General features: G+C 34.0%; 3 protein-coding genes across 13 annotated transcripts in view; 2 read left to right on the forward strand and 1 right to left on the reverse strand.

Annotated features, from left to right (window-relative positions):
- Window positions 1-131: 131 nt before the first annotated feature.
- On the forward strand, window positions 132-2,443 carry LOC139994191 (zinc finger protein 706). Of its 2 annotated transcripts, none has more exons than XM_072016605.1 (3): window positions 132-433; window positions 990-1,134; window positions 1,216-2,443. In XM_072016605.1, the coding sequence occupies exons 2-3, from the start codon at window positions 991-993 to the stop codon at window positions 1,303-1,305; spliced, it is 234 nt and encodes a 77-aa protein (XP_071872706.1). In that variant the 5' UTR covers window positions 132-433; window position 990; the 3' UTR covers window positions 1,306-2,443. The 2 variants fall into 2 exon arrangements, with proteins under 2 accessions (XP_071872706.1, XP_071872707.1); XM_072016606.1 differs by lacking the exon at window positions 132-433 and adding an exon at window positions 462-584.
- Window positions 2,444-2,646: 203 nt separating this feature from the next.
- Window positions 2,647-6,675, forward strand: Gnmt (Glycine N-methyltransferase). The gene is made up of 5 exons (XM_072016600.1): window positions 2,647-3,041; window positions 4,172-4,530; window positions 5,773-5,908; window positions 5,990-6,110; window positions 6,352-6,675. Exons 2-5 carry the CDS (start codon window positions 4,200-4,202, stop codon window positions 6,655-6,657), a joined length of 894 nt encoding a protein of 297 aa, XP_071872701.1. The 5' UTR covers window positions 2,647-3,041; window positions 4,172-4,199; the 3' UTR covers window positions 6,658-6,675.
- A 414-nt stretch (window positions 6,676-7,089) lies between these two features.
- Window positions 7,090-25,061, reverse strand: part of Eag (potassium voltage-gated channel protein ether a go-go) — a 153,901-nt gene continuing 135,929 nt past the window's right edge. For 5 of the 10 annotated variants that reach the window (XM_072016571.1, XM_072016569.1, XM_072016575.1 and 2 more), the window contains 4 exons: window positions 23,523-23,638; window positions 22,392-22,508; window positions 15,876-16,033; window positions 7,090-15,194 (listed from right to left, as the gene is read on the reverse strand). In XM_072016571.1, the coding sequence (XP_071872672.1) occupies window positions 14,170-15,194; window positions 15,876-16,033; window positions 22,392-22,508; window positions 23,523-23,638 (1,416 nt within the window). In that variant the 3' untranslated portion in view covers window positions 7,090-14,169. The remainder of the gene's footprint in view (window positions 15,195-15,875; window positions 16,034-22,391; window positions 22,509-23,522; window positions 23,639-25,061) is intronic. The other 5 variants (XM_072016576.1, XM_072016579.1, XM_072016574.1 and 2 more) reach the window with 3 other exon arrangements.

The following is a 25,061-nucleotide window of genomic DNA, read 5'->3' on the forward strand; positions in this document are numbered from 1 at the left end:
CAAGAATGCGGTTACTGAACTTGTAGGCTTTAATATTTAAATATCGATTAAAAACAATTTCAACCTCAAGGTGTATTCTGAGCAATCGAATAAAAAGCCAAATAAAGAAAACTTAACAAGTATCCGATCGTACTCGTACCAACTCTCAAATATTTAATTTCAATTTTATTTTTTCTTCGTTTTGCACACAATTCTTGTTTGAAAGGCAGTACTTCACGTGTGGATGTTCGAAGATTGCTCATCCCAACAGATGTGTTCCGAGCATAGTTCTTAATTTCTCGGTTTTCATTGCAAATTTTTCCTCTGGTCAGTCTCGATTCTACAACAAAACACGGAAACAAAATTAATTTGTTTCTGTTACGGATAATCGAGCCCCGGATCATCGAATTAGCAAGAATATCTTGCTTATAAATACACGTTCATCCTCGGACAGGTGAGCGATCTACTTTTCGCAACACCATTTCATCGAAAATTTCGTCTTCTTCACCTGTTGTAAATTTCTTCGCAAATTTAACCTATGCATTTCGTATTACTGTTTTTTCCCTTGGGATATGCTTGATTACGCGAATTAGACCACATCGCAGGTAATCTTTGGCACATCAGTCACCTATTTTATAGGTTGGGTATATATCAGAGTAATCTCGATGAAGAGAAAGTATGTTATAATGATCTATTAAAGAGAAAGGACCGAAGACTGTGCAGTTAAGCTAAGATGCACGATGTCCACGTTTTTTTATGGAGTTCATTGCAACTAGGAATTTATATGAACCTTATTTTCCATTATCATCGAACACCTTATGTGCTCATTTTGATTAAAGATATCTAATAAAATTGATAGCGAAATCTTTAATTTTCTGGAATTTAAGTTCCATCTCATGTGTTGAGAGATTTAACAAACGATCATTTTGGTGTAAAGTTTTATGTAATTTTTGTAAATTTGGAAATATGGACACATTTGCAATAATATAACAATTATAACATTATTTCAGAATGGCTCGTGGACAACAAAAGATTCAGTCACAAGCTAAGGCAGCCGAGAAGGCTGCGAAAGTAAAAAAGCAACAAGGACATAGTGCTAATGAACAAAAAAAGGCTGCACAGAAAGCTTTAGTACACGTGTGCATAGTTTGTAAGGTTAGTATGTTATCTATTTTTAATAACCTATATTATAGACTTTAGTGTATTTAAAATTAAAAAATAATAATCTGTTTGTAGGCACAAATGCCAGATCCAAAGACATACAAACAACACTTTGAAAACAAACATCCTAAGAATGACTTACCAGAAGACTTAAAGAATATATGAGAGTGAGATGTTGCGTAAGGATACAGGTTGGGATGGAGCAAGAGCAACAAAAAAATTACTACAAATGACAAAGTGATATAGTTCGACGTTCAACTAATCATTAAATAGTCTCATACAAAAAAATAAATTAAACCTTGTTAGTGTTTAAAATGAACTATTGCACAGTTAACAATTGAATTTTTGTGCACAGCCCAAAATTGTACCATAATTGGTATTCACTTGCAAAACTAAATTTTCTAATTTTCTTTCAACGATATTCAGTAATGTTCATCAAACACGTGATTACTAAGTTTTCACTTGATTGAAACATGTATATTGCTAATAAATAAAGTTAATCGATTTAGCAGAATGATTACGAATGTTCATGCATACTTTAATGTTACAAGCAGTGAAAGATTATTTGTTGCATTGGCTTCTTTAACTTAAAAAAAATTAACGTCTATGTCTCGTATTCAGAATAGAATAGAATCAAAGAATTAAATGTAAAAGGAAAGATTTTATCTGCAAGGAACAAGAAACTGCCATTTTACAGTGTTTCTGCCAATTAGTCTACCAATAAAAGTATTGTATCCGTAATATCTTTGACATATAACTTTTTCCATGAATGATCATTAAGTTTTCATACATTCAAGCCTAATTTTCATTAAAAACATAAATTATGTTTTATGCAGATAATATTAAGATGGAACTTACTAAATATTAGTTTTTTTACAAAACTAAATTTTAGCATTTAGTACTTAAATTCTTTACTGTTTCATACTGAGAATAATCGATTCAATGGACTCTCCTCTTTACATTGTAGGATTTGTTTTTTGTTTCGTAAATGTTTCTGTCTGGCACTGTATATTTGCTATTATGCACTAAAAAAAAAAAAAAAAAAACATGGCAAAGCACTGCACAATCATCTAGTATTTAGCAAAGAATCTGTTATTCTCGAGAACTTCCAAATATAATATATTATATCTTTGAAGTATGCTTTTAAAAATTTCTACCAGAATCCCTGTTGAAGATTACACATTCGTTTTTTGGTACTGATGAGATTAACGGAAACTTCTAGCATGTGTTTAATATAGAAATAAGTATGCGAATTATATGTAATTTGTTCTGACAAAATAATTATAGAATTTTATACCACAAATTGTTATTTTGTTCAAAACAATCTACGATCATCCTCACCTGTAAAAAAGATTTATTTTTAAATAATGTTAATTATTTATCGTTTTAGTTAAAAAAATAATTATAAATAAATAACAAAATTGTTCTCAAAATAATGTTGCTGCACCGTATTTTGAGGTGCTGTTTTTTTGATGAGGTATCAATAAATAAAAAGAAACGCTTGAAAATTTGATAAAATGATGATATGATATCATGTGACAATGACATGAAAGCGTAAATAGAAAATTCTATTTTTTACTTTTCTGTGAACATTTTGTCGTATCACGATATGTCATGATGATTTACCAACGATTTCAAGTGAAAGCGGGAAAAATATTGCATCATACAAGCTCATGAACACAGGATCATATATATTGTACGCATCCGTGATCATCGTTCAGTTGTTCTGTGTGCTTCTATCACAGCGTGCATTAATGCTAATTTCTAACTCATTTTGTTATTAATTTTTCATCTTCACTTATTTTTTCACGCTTGAATATCTTTCGTGGTGATCACAATATTTTTATCTTAATCCCATCATCGTTTAGGAAGCAACAAATTGCAGTTTATTTATTCAGAAGGTACAATATGTTTTAATTTCATAAATTTAAATGATATATTGCATGTTCTTTCTTTATTGCATTATAGTGAAGGTAAATTGCGAAATATTCTGTAATATAGTCGAGCAATAGATAATAGATCGAGCAATGTAATTGTTGAAAATAATGATAGTAATCGTATTAATACATAACTTAGTAAAATATTTAGAAAAAATGTAAAGAGAGATATGTATAAAACTATAAAATAAGATTGTAAATATTAAAATTTTGTTTAATAAATGGAGAAGTTATAGCAATTCTGAATGATTTATATTTAAATCACGTATTACAGTTACGGTGACCCATTAATTCGTCACATTTTCATAATAGATTTGCCATAATTTAATCATAAATAGTAATCGAATTATCTAAATCCTAGATAAGGTTATTGTACGATGTAAGTACGTTACTTCTGGGACGTCGATTATATCGAAAAAGGGATATATATGTACACACATTTATGGAAAATTTAAAGATGTAAAAATATATAGGATACATGAAGAAAAAAGACATATATATATGTATCCTATATATTTTTACATCTTAAAATTTTCCATAAATGTATAAAAATCATTTCATATCCCTACATTATTTCTGATAATTCTAAATCCAATAATAATAATAATAATAATAATAATAATAATAATAATAACAATAGTAATAATAATAATAATAATAACAATAGTAATAATAATAATAATAATTTCCTACTGTATACAGGTGGGGACGGAAGAAAATTCCAGATTCATATTTGTGTATAATAACTATATTACATTAATAGTAACTTTGCTGTCCTAAATATTTTTTACCATGCTGATAACAGTCATCTATATTATGTCTATTCATAACTTCATTTTTTTTATCAATTATAGCTTCTTTCTTTAGATTGTAATATTTTTCTACTGTATATCCTTCAAACTTTCTTTCGTCTTCCACTGTACCTTCATAAAAATCCTCTAAAAACAATAATCGATAAAAGTAATGTATCCGTCTGTAGATAAAACGTCTATCTATCAATCAACAACTTCTCTGTATGTTTCATAACCGCGAGTCAATGACGTAATTCAATAACCAAGTTCAATCTATTATATTTTATATGAAAACATTTTCAGTGCCTTCGATTGAAAAAATTGAGAAGAGATGGATTCCATATTTCGCACGAGGTCGTTAGGTACAGCTGCAGAAGGTGTTCGAGATCAGTATGCTGACGGGAGAGCAGCTAAAGTATGGGAAGTGTTTATAGGCGATAAAAATCAAAGAACGCAGAATTATCGTGACTTTTTGGTCGGTATGCTGAGAGATAAGGGATGCAAGAAAATTTTGGATGTAGCATGCGGGACTGGTGTGGACTCGGTGATGCTACTCGAGGAGGGTTTCGAAGTGCTCAGTGTAGACGCTTCGGATAAGATGTTAAAATATGCTTTGAAGGCACGATGGGAACGCAGAAAGGAGCCAGCGTTTGACAATTGGGGTAAATATTGCTTTACCGTGGAATATATGTATATACGGAGTGTTCCATTTATTTCAAATGAATAATATTGAACATTATTCGTCTTGGATTCATTAATATCTTATTTACTTTTGTTGGTATAAAAAATCCTTTAGATTCAGATAAATTGATTCAGAACAACGAATATAGTTATTCGAAAGTAATTAAAAATATTAATGAATGCAAGATAAACCTAACATTAAATAACATATTATAAATGGAAACGTTTTTTATTTTTTGAATAAGTGAAAATAAATGAAAATTAATTCCTAAAGATTACTTCAGCTTGAGATTAATATTAATGTTTTTATTTGGAACGCAAATCGTTTTTAACGGTAACTGGATAAATTAATAAATTCGATTATAATCCTCAATACCATAAGATATATATATGTATGTATGTATACTAATATTAACTAATAATTTATATCGCAAATGATATTACTCTTTTTTAGTAGGTTATGAAATTCGTTACTATTGTGAGATTAGCTAATTAACTGAAATATAAATATTAAATTGTTGTTATTTTCGCAAAGTTCATAGTTCGACCTAGTGCTTATACGATTAGCGAATATTGAGGTAAAATTTCCTATGCGTATTCGCTGCATGCGTTGCGTCAAAAGCAGATCAGAAGAGATCTATGACTCGTAATTTATATAACGCGACATTTCATAGTTTTCTATCGTCAAGAGAAATACAGAAAAGCAAATATATGATGAAATCATTAACCCGATATATTCCTTTCCTCCCTGTTCGAACGTTTATGTGTACTGTAAACCGTTATTGCTTATCGCAACAAAGTGCAAAAGATTAGTACCTTATCGAAGGTCAATTCTTTCGCATAGCCGACTGTTTTGATTTCCGATTGTTTTGCTGAAGATTATACTGAATTATTGTTACACTATAAGTTATAAGTTAAGAGTCAAGTTGATATTAACATGTTGGCTGTCATATCTTATATCTTGCAAAACAAGTCATTCTTCATTTTTTGCAGATATAGATATGATAGAATTAATATATAATAGAAGTGATATGACATGTTTATAAATAAAGGAATTGTTGTATCCAAAAGATTGAGGATCCAATTGATGAATTATATCGAGAGTATTTGCTTTTTATTAATGTAAAATTAAGATTTTGAGTGTTTCTTTTAATTTGAGAGAAGAGTAATAAAACTGAATACCTTGGCAATGTATTAATTATTTGTTTAACGATGTTCTGCAGAAATTGAAGAGGCGAACTGGTTGACTTTACCAAAGGATATTCGTCATTTAATAGGAGATGGATTTGATGCAGTAATTTGCTTGGGGAATAGTTTTGCTCACATGCCTGACACTTTTGGAGATCAAAGAGAACAAAGGTAATATTGATATATCTTACTCCGTATTAATGTATTAGTAGATTGCAAGAGTTTTCTTTTCAACTTCGTTATCGAATGTAGGCAAGCATTATTGAATTTTGAACACTGCGTGAAACCCGGTGGCTTGTTGCTGATTGATCACAGAAATTACGATGATATAATTGATACTGGAAATGTACCGGCGAAATGCATATATTACAATGTAAGTATACTTCAGAAACTTCGAGTCTATAAACAAATAAATTTTCGATTTTCTTCAAAAAAATTATATACAAAATTCCATCTATAGATGCGTCTTAAATACTCTAATGCAAAGCATTCAAATGTAAAATATTCAAATTGAAAGTATTCAAATTTGGGCCCTCGAATTTAAACAATTCGATTTTGGCGCATGAACTTTTGTAATGTAATCTTTATTAGAACCATTTTTTATGGAATTTTAGAGTCAACGTACAACAAACATTAAATCATCGGTACTATTCGTTTCGGGAAAACCATCGATCGTCACCTTAGATTATATGATAACCTTGGATGAAGGGAAGGAAGAGGAAGAGCAAGTCAGCGAATTCAGACTGTCCTATTATCCACACAGGTTAAATGTGTTCAAGGACATGTTGGACGAAGCGTTCCATTACAGGGCCAAGCACACTATCTACGGCGATTTTAAACCTTTGGAAGAAATAAAGAATCCTGGTTTCTATATCCACGTAATGGAGAAACCAGAATATGCAAATTTAATAAAACTGTAAGCATTTCAACGAACACAACTTCGTCGTGGAGTTCTAATTTTCAACGTGTTTTATTTATTTTCTATTTATTTCGTACATTGTTGGAAATGCTATTTACATTTATTTTGAGCAGCTCAATCTGATTTAGTTTAACCTCTTGAGAACTCTTGCTCTGTATCATTTTTTAATTTATATACTTTTTTGTACATTTTAAGAAACTTTTGCTGTGTTCGTTTTCTTTATATATATATATATAATATATACACACAATATGTATGTATAATATATATAATATATATATAGAGAGAGAGAAAGAGTGGGAGAAAGGAAAAACATATATTATATAATATTAGTTGTAAGTTCACACTGAAAAAGATGAGCAATAAAAAGAAGTAGAAGGAAAAATTGTGATTGATTCAAGGATCGATTCGCAAATAGAACAGCGGAGCTCGGTCAAGTTTTAATCTTTTTTTATTATAAGTTCGAAAGCAGCTTTCTTTTGAGTATTCTAGCCAGGCTTCGTTCGATGCTACAATTTGATCTCTCGACGATACGATTTTTCATCTTTTATCTTATGTGTTTGTTTTTTCTTTAAGTATATTCGTCTCGGTGGTTTTTTGAGCGATCGTTGACGCCGATTCTGAACTCCTTGATCGACCCTTCGCTTCCGACCGTCGTTCGAACGTTCCACGCTTCGCAAAATAATATTAGGAAGACCAGTGAACATTAGACCACGGTAGATTCGAAATTTTGGTTAGTCTTCACGGTTGATGTTTCATTTTACAATGTAGTTGCTTAAAACAAAAGAGCTCCTCAAGTTTTAACCTCATTATCGATACTTCGATTCAATCGTCAGTGGCGCTGTTCAAATACCATTTTCCTAAATTAATATTTCATCTTAAACGATCCTTTAAAAGTCCTTCATCACTTTCTAACCTTAATTTCACATTATCTACACCTTTTATAGGGAAGAACCATGAATAACCTTGTAATCAATACAATTTCTTAAGGATCAATATCGTCTAAGTCTAAGCAATCTCAATCAGAATCGGGCATTACTGATTTAAAAGATTCAATATTTACAGAATTCTGTATTAGATCGATCCTTTGAGAGAAGATTTCAAGGTTATCTTAATTAAAGACGATTGAGCTCGAAGGATGATCACGATCGTAAGCATTTTGCTCTTAGAAAGTGCAGCTTTTTATTTTCGATCGAAGCTAGAGATTTTATCGATTTAGATCCTTTCAAGGAGAGCTTTCGTCGTTGTTATCAATCGTCGACGATCGCTCGAATTGAAAACAACAACAAGAACATGAACGCGGCGAGGAGCGTTCGCGTAGGACCATTCGTTCGTCGCGTTTCGTCTTCTCTGACTCGCGTCGAGATCGCACGATCGGATTCTCACGAGAGTTCGCAAACAGCTCGGCTCCTGTCGATTTTCCAACGCCATGAAGATCAATCGATCATCTGATCATTTCACAATACAGATTTCTTTTATTTCGTTTCGTTCCATTTTGTCCTTGATAGAAAAATGAAAAGTTTATGATTACAAACACTCTCTTGGTTTACATACAACGTTGTGATACGCTGTTGTTCGTTACAGAATTGCAAATACGACGTGTTATTTTTTTTTTTTTTTTTTTTGTAAAACAACGGCGTTTCGATTTATAAAAGAAACATATCGTCATATATAGGAGCGTGAAGATTTGTTTTGCGGTAACCAAGAGAGGTTATGTTTGCTAATTGTTTATTAGACAGTCATTTTCTATCAATTAGAAAAACATATTAATCTAAGATATAGAAAATCGTTGATTGAGAAACGAATTTTCTTCCGGAGGATAAAAAGAGATTGACGAATAAGTTGAGCGATGGTAACTGGATTGATCGATTTTTCGTGGCGTTCGATTACCGAAGAGCAGTTTCCGGAAATGACAAGGACAGAATTTACAAGGCCGAGGACTTGATTACAGTGCAACGAATTGCCCATATAGAAAAATGGACGAAGTGTTAGTTATAGCAAAAATTTGTTTACCCCCCTTTTCTTTTGTTCTAATAGTAATCATAATAATGATCATAATAATAACCATAATAATATATATATATTTTTTTCTTTATTTCTTTGTTATTCCGCCGGATAGCTACTATATAGATTCTCTTAATCATTTTCACAAAAAATTCGATACGATCACGGCTTCTTCGATCGTCGCGGCGATCACAGTCGTCGTCGTATAACTTTCTTTTTTTTCTTTTCAACAAAAAGAATCTGTCATTCTTTCATATTGTTTTTGTGATTTTTATTTTAGAGAAAAGAAAGATTAAGATATCAGATTCAAACAAAAATAAGGCATCCGCTCGTTTTCTTTCTTTCGAAACAAACAAGCGGGAGTTTCGCAAAGAAATAAAGACAAACTTTCGTTCGTTCGTAAACTCGTCGTTGACAAATCGATGACGACGACGATGACGACGATGACGACCACGATGACGACGACGACGACGACCCGTGTCGCGACGCTCTCCACTCGAGTACGGCGATAATCCGTTATTGCAAAGTAGCTGATATATAAAAAATTGTAATATCACATGTTTACCATATCTTCTTTCGTCGTGTTGCCTGTTTTCGCGGCACCATATCCGACAACGACCCGCCTTGTCGGCATTTAGCTTCGACGCGGACACCAATTGCGCTCCTTCACCTCCGTCATCTTCGATTCTCTTGGAGAAATCGCTCCGTGCACAATGTGCATTGCACATATACACACTGTTCCACGGGAAAAATACGTGATGGAGGTTCGTCGTTGCAATTACCAGAGACGCGGATCGATCCACACTGGCGAAACACTCAAAAAGACCGCGTTGTCAACGATTCCAACATGACGGACCAATAAGTCGATCATATGTCGTCCACCTCGATCATTCGTGACTTCGTTATCGGCTTCGTTCGAGCTTTGTCGCGTTGAAAATTGGCTCGTTGCGAACTGATACTAGAATGTTTCGATTGTGTCGAACATCACGAGTGGCGAATCCGAATGGAATGTAAATCGGGGATTTTATGAAACCAATATGGCGCTGGGTTTATCGAGGAGATGAAACGCGTCGTCAGTCTTCGATATTTTCGATGCAACGGTTTACGGAAACGTTTGGTGGTCGACTTACCGGTCACCAATGGAACCGCCCGACGGAGACGAGGATACGTGCGCGAGAAGAGAAGCTCTCGGATAGCGAACAGAGCGAGTCCACTTTCCCGCCATTCCAATATCGCCAGTATTAGCAATTTTTAAAATGCCAATTCGAAACTGAAATTGAAATTACGTGAGTGAATATTTCTTGCAGAATTTCAAATATTTTCGTCGAAATTTTAGTAAGATTGAAAAAAAGGATTTTGTAAATTAACTCCTTGCCTTATGATCTTTTCAGTAGATACTCAAGTGAACATTTTTGTAGCACCATGTCAGATGATGTGTTATGGATATGTTATATATAATTTGCAGTTAGATTAAACATTGTTAAAGTATTCAAATTTCATTACGAGTACAATATCCCCTTATTGAATTACAACTATAATGTTTGCCACAAGTATGATCCGATGTTAAGACAAGGGTTAATTTTTAAGGTTAGTATGAAAATGGTAAATCGATTTGGAACGTCGGGCCGATAGACTGGATATGCAGCGTTAAAAAGGAGCAAGGCGCACCGTTCCTGACAATAATTCTCGATCGACGCGCGTCAGCTGCTGTAAACGTTTCAACGGTATGTTAAACTTCCGCGTTCGTTTTAAAGTGTATAGAAACTACGATAGAGCCAGCTATATCGTCACCGCCGCTAAAACCTAATTAACAAAGTCCTCGTAACTGCTCGATAATTCAACATCTTTCTCTTCATTTTCTTCATCTCGTTCTCGGTAACATTGTGAAATTAGAACTATTTCTGCATTACTCTTGTACGCTCTTCGTCTTCATGCCCCATACACACACAAACAGGCATTCTCACATTCTTTCTTCCATATTTTTCGCTTCTATTTAATATTTATAGTATTTACACGCGTAGATATCCCTGTCAGCGCGTTTGCCCGTGTTCCCTTCGTTTTTTTTTTTCATTTATTCATTTTGAATCATCGTGGATCAACGTTCAGTGGTATGTTCGGGTCTCGACGATCCGTGGTTCCCCTTTAATCTGAATTGCGTTCAAATCTGGATAATATTACGCGAATGATCGATATTCGTTAATTAATAACGCCAAAAAGCAATGCTTGGTTCGTTAGTTTACAGAATTTAACACTTTAACGATTTAACTTTCTATATTCATACTACGATAGTGACCGTAAATAAAGAAAAGTAAACCATATGTTCCGCCATATGCAATATAGATACATGAGGGGAATCGCGGCGTGGAAAAATGATATACATGTATATGTAACCTCAAAAGCTCCTTCGCTCGTATCGTTTCATCTATATATGTCGGCTTAAGCTAACGAAATATATATATATGTATATATCTATCAGAGGCTTATTCGATTAATCGCAATTCTCTCTACTCGTGAGATCAGTACTTTCCATCTTTGATTGTCCTTCAGAATTGTGTTATTCAAAGTTCTTTCTCGAGGCGGCAGCAACAGAAATACAACATACATATGCATATGTGTGTCTCTATTTCTGTGTGTGTGTATATATATATACGGATGTATGTATACGTGGGTGATATATATGAATATTCTCGTTGTCGAAACGAAGTTTTTCTCGAAACAGAAAGCTGCGCCGGAAACCGAGAAAGAATTAGAGGAAAAGGAAAGAATAATCGCGATATGATATTTTCTTCCTGCTTGTTTTTAAACATTTTCTTGTTGCAAACGCGTTGACACGAACCACGCGTCACTTCATCAATTTCTTGCTTTTTCTATGTATATTATATATATGTATATGTATGTATGAATATATATACACGTGTCGTAGTTACAAGATATATATACACCTAATATTGCTGTTTGGCTTCTGTGAATGCCATGTGAACGCGGGATTAGGTCATGTTCTGCAATGTAACAAAGTATACGGAATCTTTGAGTTTCCGTAATGGCATTTGACATTTGTCATTATTGAAATATCGCGACCGGAAGTTACAGTACTTCAAGTTCGGTCAAAATGGAGAGTTTTATTTACTTATTTATCTTTTTTTTTCTTTCATGCTTTTTTCCTTTCCTATACTTTATTCGTTCTTTTTTATATTTTGCTTTGTTAATATTTAAATTTCGCGCGACCGCTGCATTGGAAATGCAGCCATTCGAGGCGTGGTCGAATTGACTTTTAACAATTTATAATTATTCATTATCGTCGCTTCATGGTGGGTTTCGGGAACCATTATCGAATTAAACGTCTTCATTGAATTTTATTATATATTTCTTTTTTTTTCTAAGAGTCGAATAGAAAAGCTGGAGGAACAAGGAGAAGTATGTTGTTTAACACGTTTAAAAAAAATAAGAATGACCTTTGTCGGTAGCTTCTAGGCACCTACGAGAACTGGTTTCTTGGTGTACCTTGAATTCTTTCTCGTTGAATAGCTTTATAACCTCAACTCTTATTATCTATCTTGAGACGTTTAAGAGGTCGCTTTACGGGCAAGGTCTCCTGAAGAGGGTAGTGATAATACTTTCCGATGGGAAGCTTAGAAAAATGCAAGGGTGACCATGAGAGCACTTCCGGTATTAATTTTCAAATTACTTTCATCTAAATCTATTGTAGGATCTCTATGTTCTTTTTAGAAAGATAAAGAAACAAGATGAGATAATACTAAACTGAAAAGAATATAGTGAACATACCACAATAAGCAAAATCTAAATGATTGGGGTTAGGTTAGATTGAACTTAAAGTTAAAAACAAATGACTCAACTTCAAACCTGGTGAAACAAATTTAGCTCCGAGGTTTAAAATGTTCAATGAATGTCCTCCCAAGGTCGTCACGACTAATTATCACACAAATTCACGCACTTGTAATCGATTTTTAATCATATACACGCATACATACGTACATAAAGCATACACACACGGTTCATTGAGACGAAACTATCGAAAAGCCATCGATCAACGTTCGCGAATCTCGTTTTTTCGAAGTTATTGACTGAAATAGAGGAGAGAAATAAAAAAGGGGAAACGGTAAAAAAGAAGAACACGGCACCATGGTGCAGCGATAACGATGCAACGATAAACGACTTGACAACGCGTCTCGACACCTTTCGCCTCTAATCACAGAGCTCGACTGTCTGAAAACTCAAATGCAGAGAACATTACGATACTCTCTCTATACTAACTCTTACTTTCTCCAAATTTTCAACGCTCTTATAATAATTAGTCGTCGAGCCTGAACCGTTCCAAGCAATTAAAGAATCGTGTAGCATTGTTCATTTTATAGTTGGACCGTTTATTGACAATTTTCTCATTCAATTTATATAGAATTAATTAAGGAATGATTAAAAATGAATGAAGAACGTGATCAACGATTCTCTAATTGCTTCAAGAGTACATATACATATATGTATGTATATATCGTTCTTCGTCTTCTCTTTACTCTATTCTTTTTTATCCGTTTCATATGCTTTATTCTCATTCTCTTCCTTATCGTTTCCTTTTCTTTTGTTGTTGTTGGTTGTTGTAGTTACTTAAAATCTATCGCGCGCAACCACGAGTCTAGCTGATATCCCCTAAAGATGCGTGTAAACCTACGATTACAGTGTGTGTTACCTTACGTATTAGAACGTGAGTATTCTGAATTTTGTTAGTTTCCATCCTCCTCTCGTTTAAACGTTCGATGTCTCGAAGAAGCCGTCGCAAGCAGTATATAATTCGATATACTTTTTTATGTATTTTTTCTTTGGTTTACTTTTTTGCTTTTTAATCGCGTGTTTGGCCATGCAAAAATATGCCAAGTTGCATTATAGTAGCGGGATCGTTTCGTCGGTACATCCCCCTTTTATTTTTGCTCTCTTATGTTTTTTTAACCTTCTTTATAGAATTTCTTTGGTTTCTTTTCTTACGTATTAAATTCGAACGACAATCGCCGATCCATAACCTCAAAAATCAATATCTTTTTCCCCGTGTCGGATTTGCTCTTCACGCGTACCGACGAATGCTCGCTGAAGACCAGACGCGAAGCGAGTAGCGAAAATGCAGCATGTCCTTAAAACGTACGCGGTGAAATTTTACAGGTAGCTTACTCTACCGGTACACTCGTCTCATTTCGTTGAAAAGAGTTCGCTGAAACAGCCGTCCTTCTCTTCTTCAAAGAAACTAGAAATCTTAACCTCGATACAACTTCCATTTCTTCCCGATTATGATAACTTCCAAATAGCTATTTTCCTTTTTCCATCGATTAGAATAGGACCAGCACCGACGATCCTAACCAACCACATAAAACTTTCTTACGTCACATCTAATTCCACCATACTTAACCCTAACCTTAACAAAATTATTCCAGAGAACGGCAGTTCGTTCCAGCGATTCTCGCCAGAATATCAGCCTCGAGACGATCGTCCGGAGCCTTAAGAACTTTCACAAGTATTCCCTAGGTCTGGGCGGAGGCCGTTTTCTGTCGGACCTGTCGCTTCTGTCCGTCGTGGTGGTATTCTGTTCCCTGTCATCCGTGCACTCGAGCATCTGCGTGGTCTCTGTCGCCTCCGAAGGACTAATAGGCTGACTAGCTAACGGTGCCAACGGTGCGGCTCCCTTGTTCCTTGATTTGCTTCTTCTCTTCCTCAAAATCAACGGTCCAAGGGATGTACCATCGTCCCCTCTGGAAGTGGACGCCTGGGCCAGTCTTTCTAACAACTCTTTACTCATTTCCCTCGAGGAAGTTTTATAATCACTACTACTGTCCTTCAATCTGTCAGACTGTTGCGATTGATGATGGTGATGGTGATGATGATGATGCTCTTGCGACTTGGAGCTTCTCTCTGTGGTTGTACCTTGCTCTCTGTAACCTTCTGTCGTTGACGTGGATGCAGTCGCTATAGAAATTTTCTGCTCTGTGCTTCCCCCAGGTGTTTGCGTAGCCTGGGAACCCTGTTGACAGCTAGAAGCACTTTGTGGTTGACTGGTTGGCTGAATCTGCGAGGAACCGCCGCTACCGCCCGTTGAAAAATTGTTCGAGCCCTTTTGCTGCGGTGGAGTAGCCGCAGGAAGCCTTGTCATTAGCGTCTGCAGCATGTCCTCAATCTTTGCTAATCTTTGATTGACTCGTTGCACTTCCAGTTTCAGATCAACCTTCACCTCGAGCACGGCAGCTAGGATTTCACGATCGTGACTCGGCTGAGTGGTAATTAGTCCATCGTCATAGCTCTCCAGTCGGCGAAGCTGGAGCTGCTTCGAATCTGCCGCATTCTGCTGCTGTTGCTGCGTCTCTTTCACGTTTTCAGCATCACCTGATTCTTCGATGGTACCGGTCAGCTTACCGAATTTTGGGAACACCTTGTTGCTACCGGCACTAGAACTGGGACGGGTGTCCCTGGCGCTTAAGGATCGTTTGAACGTATCTACCCCGGTTCCCGTCTCGCTTCCGGAGTCCAGGCTGGAGCTTCCTGTGAAATTCAGGCTTTTTTGTGATGATTTACTTCGCTAAAATTTTTTATTTAAATATTCTACAATATTGTAAACAGTTACTCTAGCCTCAATTGGTACCATTGGATCTTGGATATATTTAATTTATAGATTAGGTTTATTACTAACGTTATTGCTTAGGTTTAATACTATTAATGATATTCATCATGTAATATGTAGAATGGAAAATGAATTATTACGATCACATGATATCCAATTGTAACAATTAAGGGTTTTTAAGTTTTCATCTTTTAGGTTTTTATTATTCATTGACCAATAGAGTCAAAATATCCATCACAATGATCGTTTTACAATGGTTTCCATATGACGAAACAGAAATAACACAATTAAAAGTAGAACATTTGTAAGGATTTCAAGTAAGCCGTACAAATGATCTTTTTTTTTTTGCAAGTTCTTCCTAACTTCTTTCTTCCAATAATCTTCTCCCAAGAAACCAAGCCTATTGCAACTACAGTATTAACGTTTGCAAGCATTACTTTCACTATCTTCAATTATCTTCGTGTCATTTTATACAAAAACAATATATCCTAAAAAATAATTCGTGATTGAATTAAAATAGAATTGGCATAGAATTTGAATCGAATTACAAAGAAATGAAAAGAAAACCGACATATGATAAAAATTTGGTAGTTTTCAATTACCTAAGAGTCGTCCCCACTTCCCAGCCCGTCCTTTAACAGCAGTGTTCTCGTCCGCTGTGGAGAGTTTCCTGGCATGCGAGGATTCACCCTCCTTCCCATCCTTCCCGTCTTTTCCGTCTCCTTTTTCCACGTCAGCATTGTGTCTCTCCCTGCGGAACCTGGATAGAAAAAAGTAGAGAGCGAGAACGCCCGTGTTTAGTCGTGTCGACGTGATTCGCTTTTGTCTATTTACATTACTGGGATTAAGAGGCCAGTTTCACTAGGCGATCAATTAAATAAAGGGGGGAATAATAAGATTACATGGTGTATACAAATCATGGGTAGGAGAATAATATAGTACATATTTAAATTTGTTCTCTTTTTTTTTCACGTCCAAAAGTTTCACATACGTACGTATTTCTTCTTTTCATTTTTTTGCCTTTTTTAGGTTAGGTTGAACTTTTGTGAAACTTTTCTGTCCCTCGATCGTGTGTGATCGATAATCATCATTCAGCGGCAGATTTTTGGGAAGGATAGATACGTATATATGCAAAAAATATATAAATTGATATATACATAGGTATTTATATACATTTTACATATATAGTCTTGATATTATTTTTGGTTAGACGAAGAACAGTCGTCCTTTCTTTCTTTGTTCTGCTACTGGTGCCGCTTTTTTTATTGGTGGCAAATGAGACAAGTTCGTTCTACTGAGGCTAGAAAAAGGGAGACAGCTCCAGCGGTGTTCACGAGCAACCTACTTTGATGTGCCTACGGGATTCGAAAGAAAATATTCTCGGTGGTGATAAGATGCCGATAAGACATACGGGAAAACCTGGCAGCGTCGATGAACCGATTGTGACCTCGTACCTATCAAAAAAAGAAAAAAAGAAAGGAAAAAGGTAAGTATAAAATAAAGCTCTTACTGAAACATACACTTAGGAATACGTACATTGAGAAAAGAAATAAAGAAAAGGTCATAAGTAGATGTGGGAATGAAAAGAAAAATAATGTTGCACATGTTACAGTTTACAACGAAGGTACGAAAGCGAAAGTAATTTTGGAACTATGAGAGGACAAAGACTGTGCACAATGATTCATCAAATTAGTACGATCTATTCGGAAATTTTGAAATTGTTTGAAATTTGAATAAATATGTTTGGAAAATTTCTAAGTTTTTTTACAAAAAATATTCAATCATTCATCTTCTTTCTCTAACACTTTGTTCGACCAAAAGAAAGATATTACTTGTTTCAATTTTGTTACCCGTCCAGTATAACGATCTGAAACTTGTACAAAATTATTGAAAAATCGAAGAAATGAAATTTGTCATTTTTTTTTTTTTTTATCTGATCATAATAATTCGATTATCCACTGTTGTATTTCATTGACGAAATTTTGAACGAAAGTTTCATGGTGAAAGACACAGGACGACATTCTCGTTGGTCGAAATCGTGGTGTCTGATTTTCTGTCATGAAAAGTCGGGACACGTTGTCACGGTAACTTTTAGGCTGAATTGGTCGACTCAGAAATTTCGTGCTTGATCCGTAATTATATCGTTTGCCCGTTGAAAGCATCAAAGTTTAAATTACTGGTTATCCACCGATATACTCTGATGGGATACGAGCGAAGAATAACGAATCAGAGTATGTAAATAGGTAAGTAGTCTTCGGCATGCGTATCAGTCTGTTCCCTTCGTCGTTTCATTGTCCTGGGAAAATAAGCGGATTCTTCCCGCGGGATTTTCTAGAAGAATGCTAAAGAAAATGAAAGATCGTGGATTAAGAAAATATAGAATAGAATTTTTTACATAATTTCTCTGTTAACAAGAATTTCTTAATTTATATAATTAATACCGATCCGTGGTTAATATGAATTTTCAAAATGTGAATCTTCCAAAATTTGCTGGAAAATTAAGGAAAATTTCACGAAAATCTAATTCGTTTATTATGCCGAGTGAGAGACAGAGAATTTCGGTGAAAGTAGTCGGTTTATGGTCGAACATGATTTGCCTCTCCTAGGTTCCAAGATATTTTCTACTTATTATTCATGAATCTTTCAAGGTCTTCTAGAGATATTACGAAATGTACAATATTCTGAGATAATTTTTCTATTAGTAACAATTTTCTAATCTCACGAAAGGGACATTTTTAAAGATCGTGTCGAGCAGAGCAAATTTGAAAATTCCAACAATGATGGCCAATCTATGATCAGACGCGTTTTTCTTTCTATTTTATCCACGACGTTCCAAAGTCTCCTGGAAATATTAAGAAATTTAAAATAGGACCAAGATAACTTTCCTAATTTAGAAAGTAAAGTAAAAATTTGTTAATCTTATGAAAAAAAGTACCGAGTACAATACTGACAATTCCAATATGCTGGTGACCAATTTATAATCAGATTATGGTAATTTATTCCACAGATTTTCTAAAATATAGCTGGCAAAATATTTTCTTGTTATCCACGAATCTTTCAATATTCCTCTAAAACAGCAAAAAATCATAAGCAACCAAATTTTCGCAATTCTAAATCGCAGTAACCAGGTAAATGATGAGATTTCGCACGATGGAATTTCTGTTCGGCCCCAATCGTGGTTCATCGACGCAACGTTAGATGATACAGTAGTATAAATGGTAAACGAGCTGCCTGATTAACTGTGGGAATGCCATCGAGCGATCAACTCGCACCACTCGATCGGAATAAGACCAGAGAAGAGAGAAAAAAATAAAAAAAAAGATAGAAAAGAAAATGAAAAAGTATACCGCCACGGTCGTCCTAACCTCTTCGTTCTAAATTCAGTATCATTATTAAAAACGTACTCTACGAATCTATCATGCACGATAACATGCCACGGTCGAGGTTTCTAAAAAAACGGTCGATTAAAAGTTAGACAAAAATTCGAATAATTGTTAGAGGATCGTTGGCAGTCTGGCAGTTTTTCAAGCAGCTACTTGGCATCGTTATATATATGTACATATATATATGTATTAAAATATACGTATACATATTACATATATATGTATATATATAAATACAGGTGACAGAGAGAAACTTGAATCCTAGAGTGTGTACGTCACATGCATTCGGCGTTGCATAAAATCGTAAAAGGATCGGATGCTCGAGGCGCGATGGAGGACTCTGGTATTTCTTTCAAACGGATTCGTAGACTTCTTAGTTTTTCTCGTTTTAGTAAAGAAAGAAAAAAAAAGAAAAATGCGAGACACTGAGAGAAAAAGTGGACTAGTCCTAACACTTCACAAATTGGATAATTCTCTATCTAAAATATATATGCAAATAATTCAATGTAACAACTGATTCCATTGTATTATCTGGTTTGATTTGGAAACAATGAATTATTTTCTTCACTTTTGCATGATTCATCCTTAAAAGCTACCATAAAAGAGGAGTCAAGTCTGTAGTATCATGACATTTTGCACCACTTTATTCTTTTTCCATTTTGGAAATCAGTGAATTCAAACAGAGTGCAATTAAATGTTTTATTACTATTCAATATTATGTAACAAAGTAACATTGAAAGAAATTTAACCTAATGATAGTTTTTAAGAATTAATACAGCTCAGTGCAATAAATTAATACATAGAACTACCGATCTTTGATATGGTATACTTAATTAATTGGAATTAAGGTAGTGTGATGAAAATAGATCATATTTTTGTTACAATAAAAGTAAATGCTGTCCAAAGTTAATACTATGAAAAACAGTTGCATGTTTTTAGTAATCTTAAAAGCAAAAAATACTATTTTGGCTGATTTAGTAATTCTAGTGTTAATGTAATAAATTCCAATGTAATAAATTCCAATGTAATAAATTCACGTTTAGAAAAAATGTGACTTGGTCCATTTTTGCTCTCAATACATCATATCGCTCTGTTAACGTTAACGACCGTGTCGTTTTATCAAGAAGAAGCAATAAAACAATAAAATTGCTCTGAAGTATTAGAAGAGATTCGAAATTGAACGAAACAGAGAGCCCTCGAGTTTGCTCTATACAAATCCTGGTTCCACTAAGAATATATAATATACGTATATATATTTATGGTGGGAGAAAAATGCGCATAACCCTCTAAAGCCGTATATCTTACAGCACTCTAGCATTCGTCAGAACTGCAGTGATCGTTAAAAATGACAAATATTGAATATAATGGCATCGGGTGATGTGTACGCATCTATAAACGATGCGACTCCTGGGCAAATCGATTTCGAATTCTCGCTTTCATCATTTAAATATCGTTATACCAAAGTTATCAAAGGACGACAACGAAGACAAAAAGAACGGTACGACAATATTAGGATAAAAAAAAAAAAAAAAAGAAAAGAAAATGATACATATAGAGTGATAAGAAAGTCGAGAAATGTTTACATGGTGTAATTTTTGAATAACAAATCAACGAAGAAAGTTCAGTCACGAGAATGTTACTTGAACCTTGTTTTTCAAGTTATAAATAATTTAATTCTCTGCTAGAAATACACCGTTAGCTGCGTAGATTTATCCTTCTCACTCTATCCTTTTAACTTCCCAAAATTGTCCTCCCTTTTAGTTTCTGGTTTAAAAACGTCTTGAAATTGATGAGTCACATTTCCTGTGCTCTATAGAACAGTAATTTTAAAATTAGATATATTTGTAGTCAATTTCCATATTAAAACTATCTCTTCATTTGCTTCTCGGATGAAATATATGTTTATTAAATATACGTCACCTTCTTGAATATCTAAAAAATACCAATAGTATAAATTATACAGTCTAATATGAATGAAGTTAAATTAACATAACAATTAAATTTATTTCTTACAAAACATCGCCCACGTATCATCTATTTTCAGAAAGCAAATTTTTGTATCCATCTTATCTAACCTCACCACATTTTCCTCACACGTGGTCTGCCCTGTCTCAGAGCGACAAATATGTGATCTACACAGTAATCCATGTATTACCAACGTAAAACCAAATTGTTTCTAACTTGAAAAATAATCCTCAAATGATATATTTGCATAGGAACCCATTTCAACACTGTCTCAATATCTAGGTTCACACTATGTACAATCGCCCGGGTCTTTTTGACATCCTGCACAATATAAATAAAAGAATGTTTGAAAAATAATAAATGGAAAAAGATACATGGTAAAAAGATGGCGTAAAAGGGTTCCGGTTAAAAGACACGGGAATTCGATTTACCCAGGTTACTTCGTAGACGTGCTGAGTGAGAATACATATCAGTTTCTCTTTCAAGCGTGTGTACAGCGATTGCACATCCGTGATACCCTTCGAAACCTTTTTCTCGAGAAAAATGCGTATCGGTCGCCCCCGGATGAGACGTTCGCGCGAATTGCATAAAATCGGTACGACACGACCAGAAGAGGAAGAAGAATAAGAAGAAGGAAGAAGAAAAAGAAGAAGAAGAAGAGGAAGAAGTAGAAGAATAACAAGTAAAAAAAGATCGGTTTCGCGGATCGCATTCGTTCGATTCAATTTTCTTTTAGATACGAATTTTTTTTTTTTTTTTTTTTTTTTTGGTTCAACGTGTTTTTTTGGTTTCACGGTTACGTGTAAATACACGCGATCGGAATATAGAAAAATTCTGCACGGTCCATCGTTGCCGGTAAGCCGCTCGTCCCGAGGTGGATCGTGTCGATCTAAAAAAAAGTTTTCTGTTTCTCGAATCTCCACGTAAAAAACGTTCACGCTCTCTCAACAATTGCTCATCCGTGATATATAGATAATTTAGGCAGGTATACATGTACAAAATCGACCCGTATAAGTATGTATATATACATATATATAGTAACGATAGTTATAGTCGTATAGTTGACGACTACAGGGGAAGAACACGATAATTAAATATTTTTACATATATTAATTATTTTGATTAACTCTATATTATACACTTTCACAGGGAAACAGCTTTAAAAATCTGTGATATGTGCTATTATTATGCTCTTTATAATTTCTAAAATATGATTTTTGTGTTTAATTTAATTTTAGCCTTATTTTTTTTTTTTTAATTTAACTTTTAGATTAATTAGCCAGTTTTAAAAGACGTGCTCCTTTAACTTACCAGATTATTTCTATTTCCAGTAATATGAGAAATTTTTCTACTTAAGTCACATCAAGTGACATTAAAACCCAGAAACTACCAAAAACTATAGTTATCATGTTTTTCCCTTGTGTGTGTGATCTTCATTTCTAAAAATATAAATATATCTAGGGATAGATGTATGTACATATGTATATATACATATATACATGTATATATAATATGTATGTAGAGAAAAATCACAGTTGAGAACAATAATAATAATTATATATATATATATATATGTGTGTGTATATATATAACGATATACAATCATAATAACGATGGTTAAATATAATCATAATGAGAAGAATAATTAATCGAATCAATATAAATATAGAGTAATAATAATCAATAATATAAGAGTGTACGTAAGAAGTAGCAAAGATGGCAATAAAAAGAATGAAGAAAGATAAATAAATACGTAAGAAATGAAATTGCCTAAAACTGGGCCAGGGCGGCAGGACGTTCACGGTGAGCTCCTCGTCGGAATCCTGCTGGGACCGTCCATTTGCGGCCCTGCTCACGCCGATCTGGGCATCCCCGTCGGTCTTGAACCTTTACGGACAACAGGCCAGCCAAGCAACGATCAACAATCAACAATAATTTACCACAGCATACGATACGAAAATTTTCTAATTTTTTACTTTTTTTTTTTCTTATATTCTTTGCATTGATATAATCATCAATCACGTGTGCTAACATAATCTCTTTCTCTCCCTCCCTCTCGCACACGCTCTTTCACGCTCGTGCTTTCGCTTTTTGTAATGTTAGTTAAGAGTATTATTGATTCAGTAGTCTGTAATTGGCGCCCGAATGTTTCTTCTCGTATCTTTATGCGCGTGTATTTCATAGATTTTTGGACTTTCTTGTTCTTTATGCTCTTTTCTGTGTTTGATTTTTGAACGATGAATCTTATAAGGCTTGAAATACACACGTATAAGAGGGAAAATATCGTTCACACGATCCCATTCTCGCTCCTTGTTCTCTCATTCGATATTCCCAGCGAGATTGCGTTTTAAAAAAAAGATACATATATTCGTCAGCCTGTTGGATTTGCGAATACAGACCAGCTGTCCACTCTGCACGGCCTTTCACGTGATCACAGAGAATCGAGGCTGCACGTTAATTATTTCGTGAATACGTATTCGTTTTTTAAATAAGCTGCCTTAATAACTGTTCAGTTTAAAGAAGGTCAGTTTAAACGTTCGTTAAGATATGCTCTAAGTAGTAACAGAACCCCATAGTCAGACGTAAGTTTGTAAGTCTATATGGTTGATGCCTTGATTTATTTACGAACGAATTCGTATCCACCAAAATTAATTCTAATTGTAACATCGTAACCTCTCGCAATGCTTCTTCATTCGACAACAAAAAAATCACAACGAAACCTGTAAATTAAAAAAGATTTTTTTTTAAGTAAAGAAAAAAAAGGTATTTTTTTACTAATATAAAATTTGATTTTTTCATTGGAGAATGAGAGAGAGAACACTAAGAGAGGCGTTAGTTATTTAAATAGAATGGATCGGATGTTATCCATTCGAGCTTGACAGGCAACAAATCTGTCCCTACCTCGAGAAAATTTTGCGCACCAGGTGATCCTGAGCTTGATCTAACTGCGGCTCGTTTTTCCTCCTCTCAGCCAGCTCCTTTTCTCGACGGACATCCGCTACCTTCCGGAAGATCAGCTGCACAAAACGATTTGATTCCATTTTACGCGCTTAAATAAGCATAATAACAAGTACACAAGCTCACGAAAGTATTTCAACATTCATGGAACATATTATGTGTGTTATACGAAACATTTGAAAATTCCAGACTCGACTATTACGACTGTATTGGTAAAGTTTGAGACGAATCTGAAAATATATGCAGAAAATTAAAAAAATATTTGATAGAAATACATATTCTGCAGGAGTCACAAAAGTATTTAAACAATCGATTATTTGCTATATTAATAAACTACAATATAACAGTGAAATGGTCTTTAGTACTAATTGTATGTTTAAGACTATTGTTAATATATTATTCATATTATATGCAAGTTTCTTTTTACTAAATATATGTCCGCAACAAATATCTTTTTTTATTAATTAACTTTTACATACATTTTCAGATTGATTGCAGATTTGACAAATATAATCATAACAGTCTTGTCTCATTACGATGATTATATAACCTCAAAGTGTCTAACACGTGCAGTATATAATCCGTTTTATGTAATACGTACAAGATATACAAGTTTAGATTGTCTTGAAATTGTATCAATATAATCACGACAGTGCTATCTCATTATTGCGTTATTGAAATTTTAAAATGTTTTACATAACACATAATATATCTTAATATGCCCATATATAATTCGTTTTATGTAATCAAATGTATACAATTTCAGATTGGTTTGAAATTTTATCAATATGATATTTGTATCTCATTATAATAATAATAATGAAATCTCAAGATATATGTATAGTATATACAATATGGACATAAATGTTTTTCATGGTAAGTGTTCAAATACATTCATGATTCAGTGTGTATCAATTAGCTTGCGAATTATCTTATACTTTCTAATATTTTCTTACATCTTGTATTTTCTTGCATTTTCTGCAACATTTGCAGAATATGGAATTCGTTATGGAACGCAGTATGCTCGGCGTAATTAATCAGGATGAACGACACGGCGCAGTTGGAACGACGAGCGATTATTTATGGGGCCCGGAACAATTATTTATGCTCTCGAGTCGCTCCTTTGCTATTATTAATGGTCTAGAACGCGTTGGACCCTTTATCGGCTTTTTACACCCCTTGCTATGTAGGTGACCATTATTCGAGTGTTAATAATCGTCCTTACGCTTCCACATCATATATATAAAACTATCGAAATAATCGAAGCATCCTTACACAAAACACAAGTGTCAAAATTTTAAAATTTTTGCCTCTTTTCTATTAAAAAATGTTTTACTTGCCTATTATTTTTTTACTTTTTACTTTTCTATTAAAAAATGAATACGTACTGCAGTATAGTAAGTCAATTTCTACACAGAGTAATCAAACATGTTTATTAAGAAATACCATTAATTTTCAATATAATAACGAAAGAATGTCATG

Source organism: Bombus fervidus, chromosome 14 (assembly GCF_041682495.2).
Source record: "Bombus fervidus isolate BK054 chromosome 14, iyBomFerv1, whole genome shotgun sequence".
NCBI classification, from domain to species: Eukaryota; Metazoa; Arthropoda; class Insecta; order Hymenoptera; family Apidae; genus Bombus; species Bombus fervidus.

Bases quoted from the DNA above. Each gene is read 5' to 3' on its own strand.
- LOC139994191 (XM_072016605.1), top strand. From the start codon at position 991: ATGGCTCGTGGACAACAAAAGATTCAGTCACAAGCTAAGGCAGCCGAG. The intron at 1,135-1,215 runs GTTAGTATGTTA...ATCTGTTTGTAG, and splicing joins ACGTGTGCATAGTTTGTAAG to GCACAAATGCCAGATCCAAA.
- Gnmt (XM_072016600.1), top strand. From the start codon at position 4,200: ATGGATTCCATATTTCGCACGAGGTCGTTAGGTACAGCTGCAGAAGGT. The intron at 5,909-5,989 runs GTAATATTGATA...TATCGAATGTAG, and splicing joins GGAGATCAAAGAGAACAAAG to GCAAGCATTATTGAATTTTG. The intron at 6,111-6,351 runs GTAAGTATACTT...ATGGAATTTTAG, and splicing joins CGAAATGCATATATTACAAT to AGTCAACGTACAACAAACAT.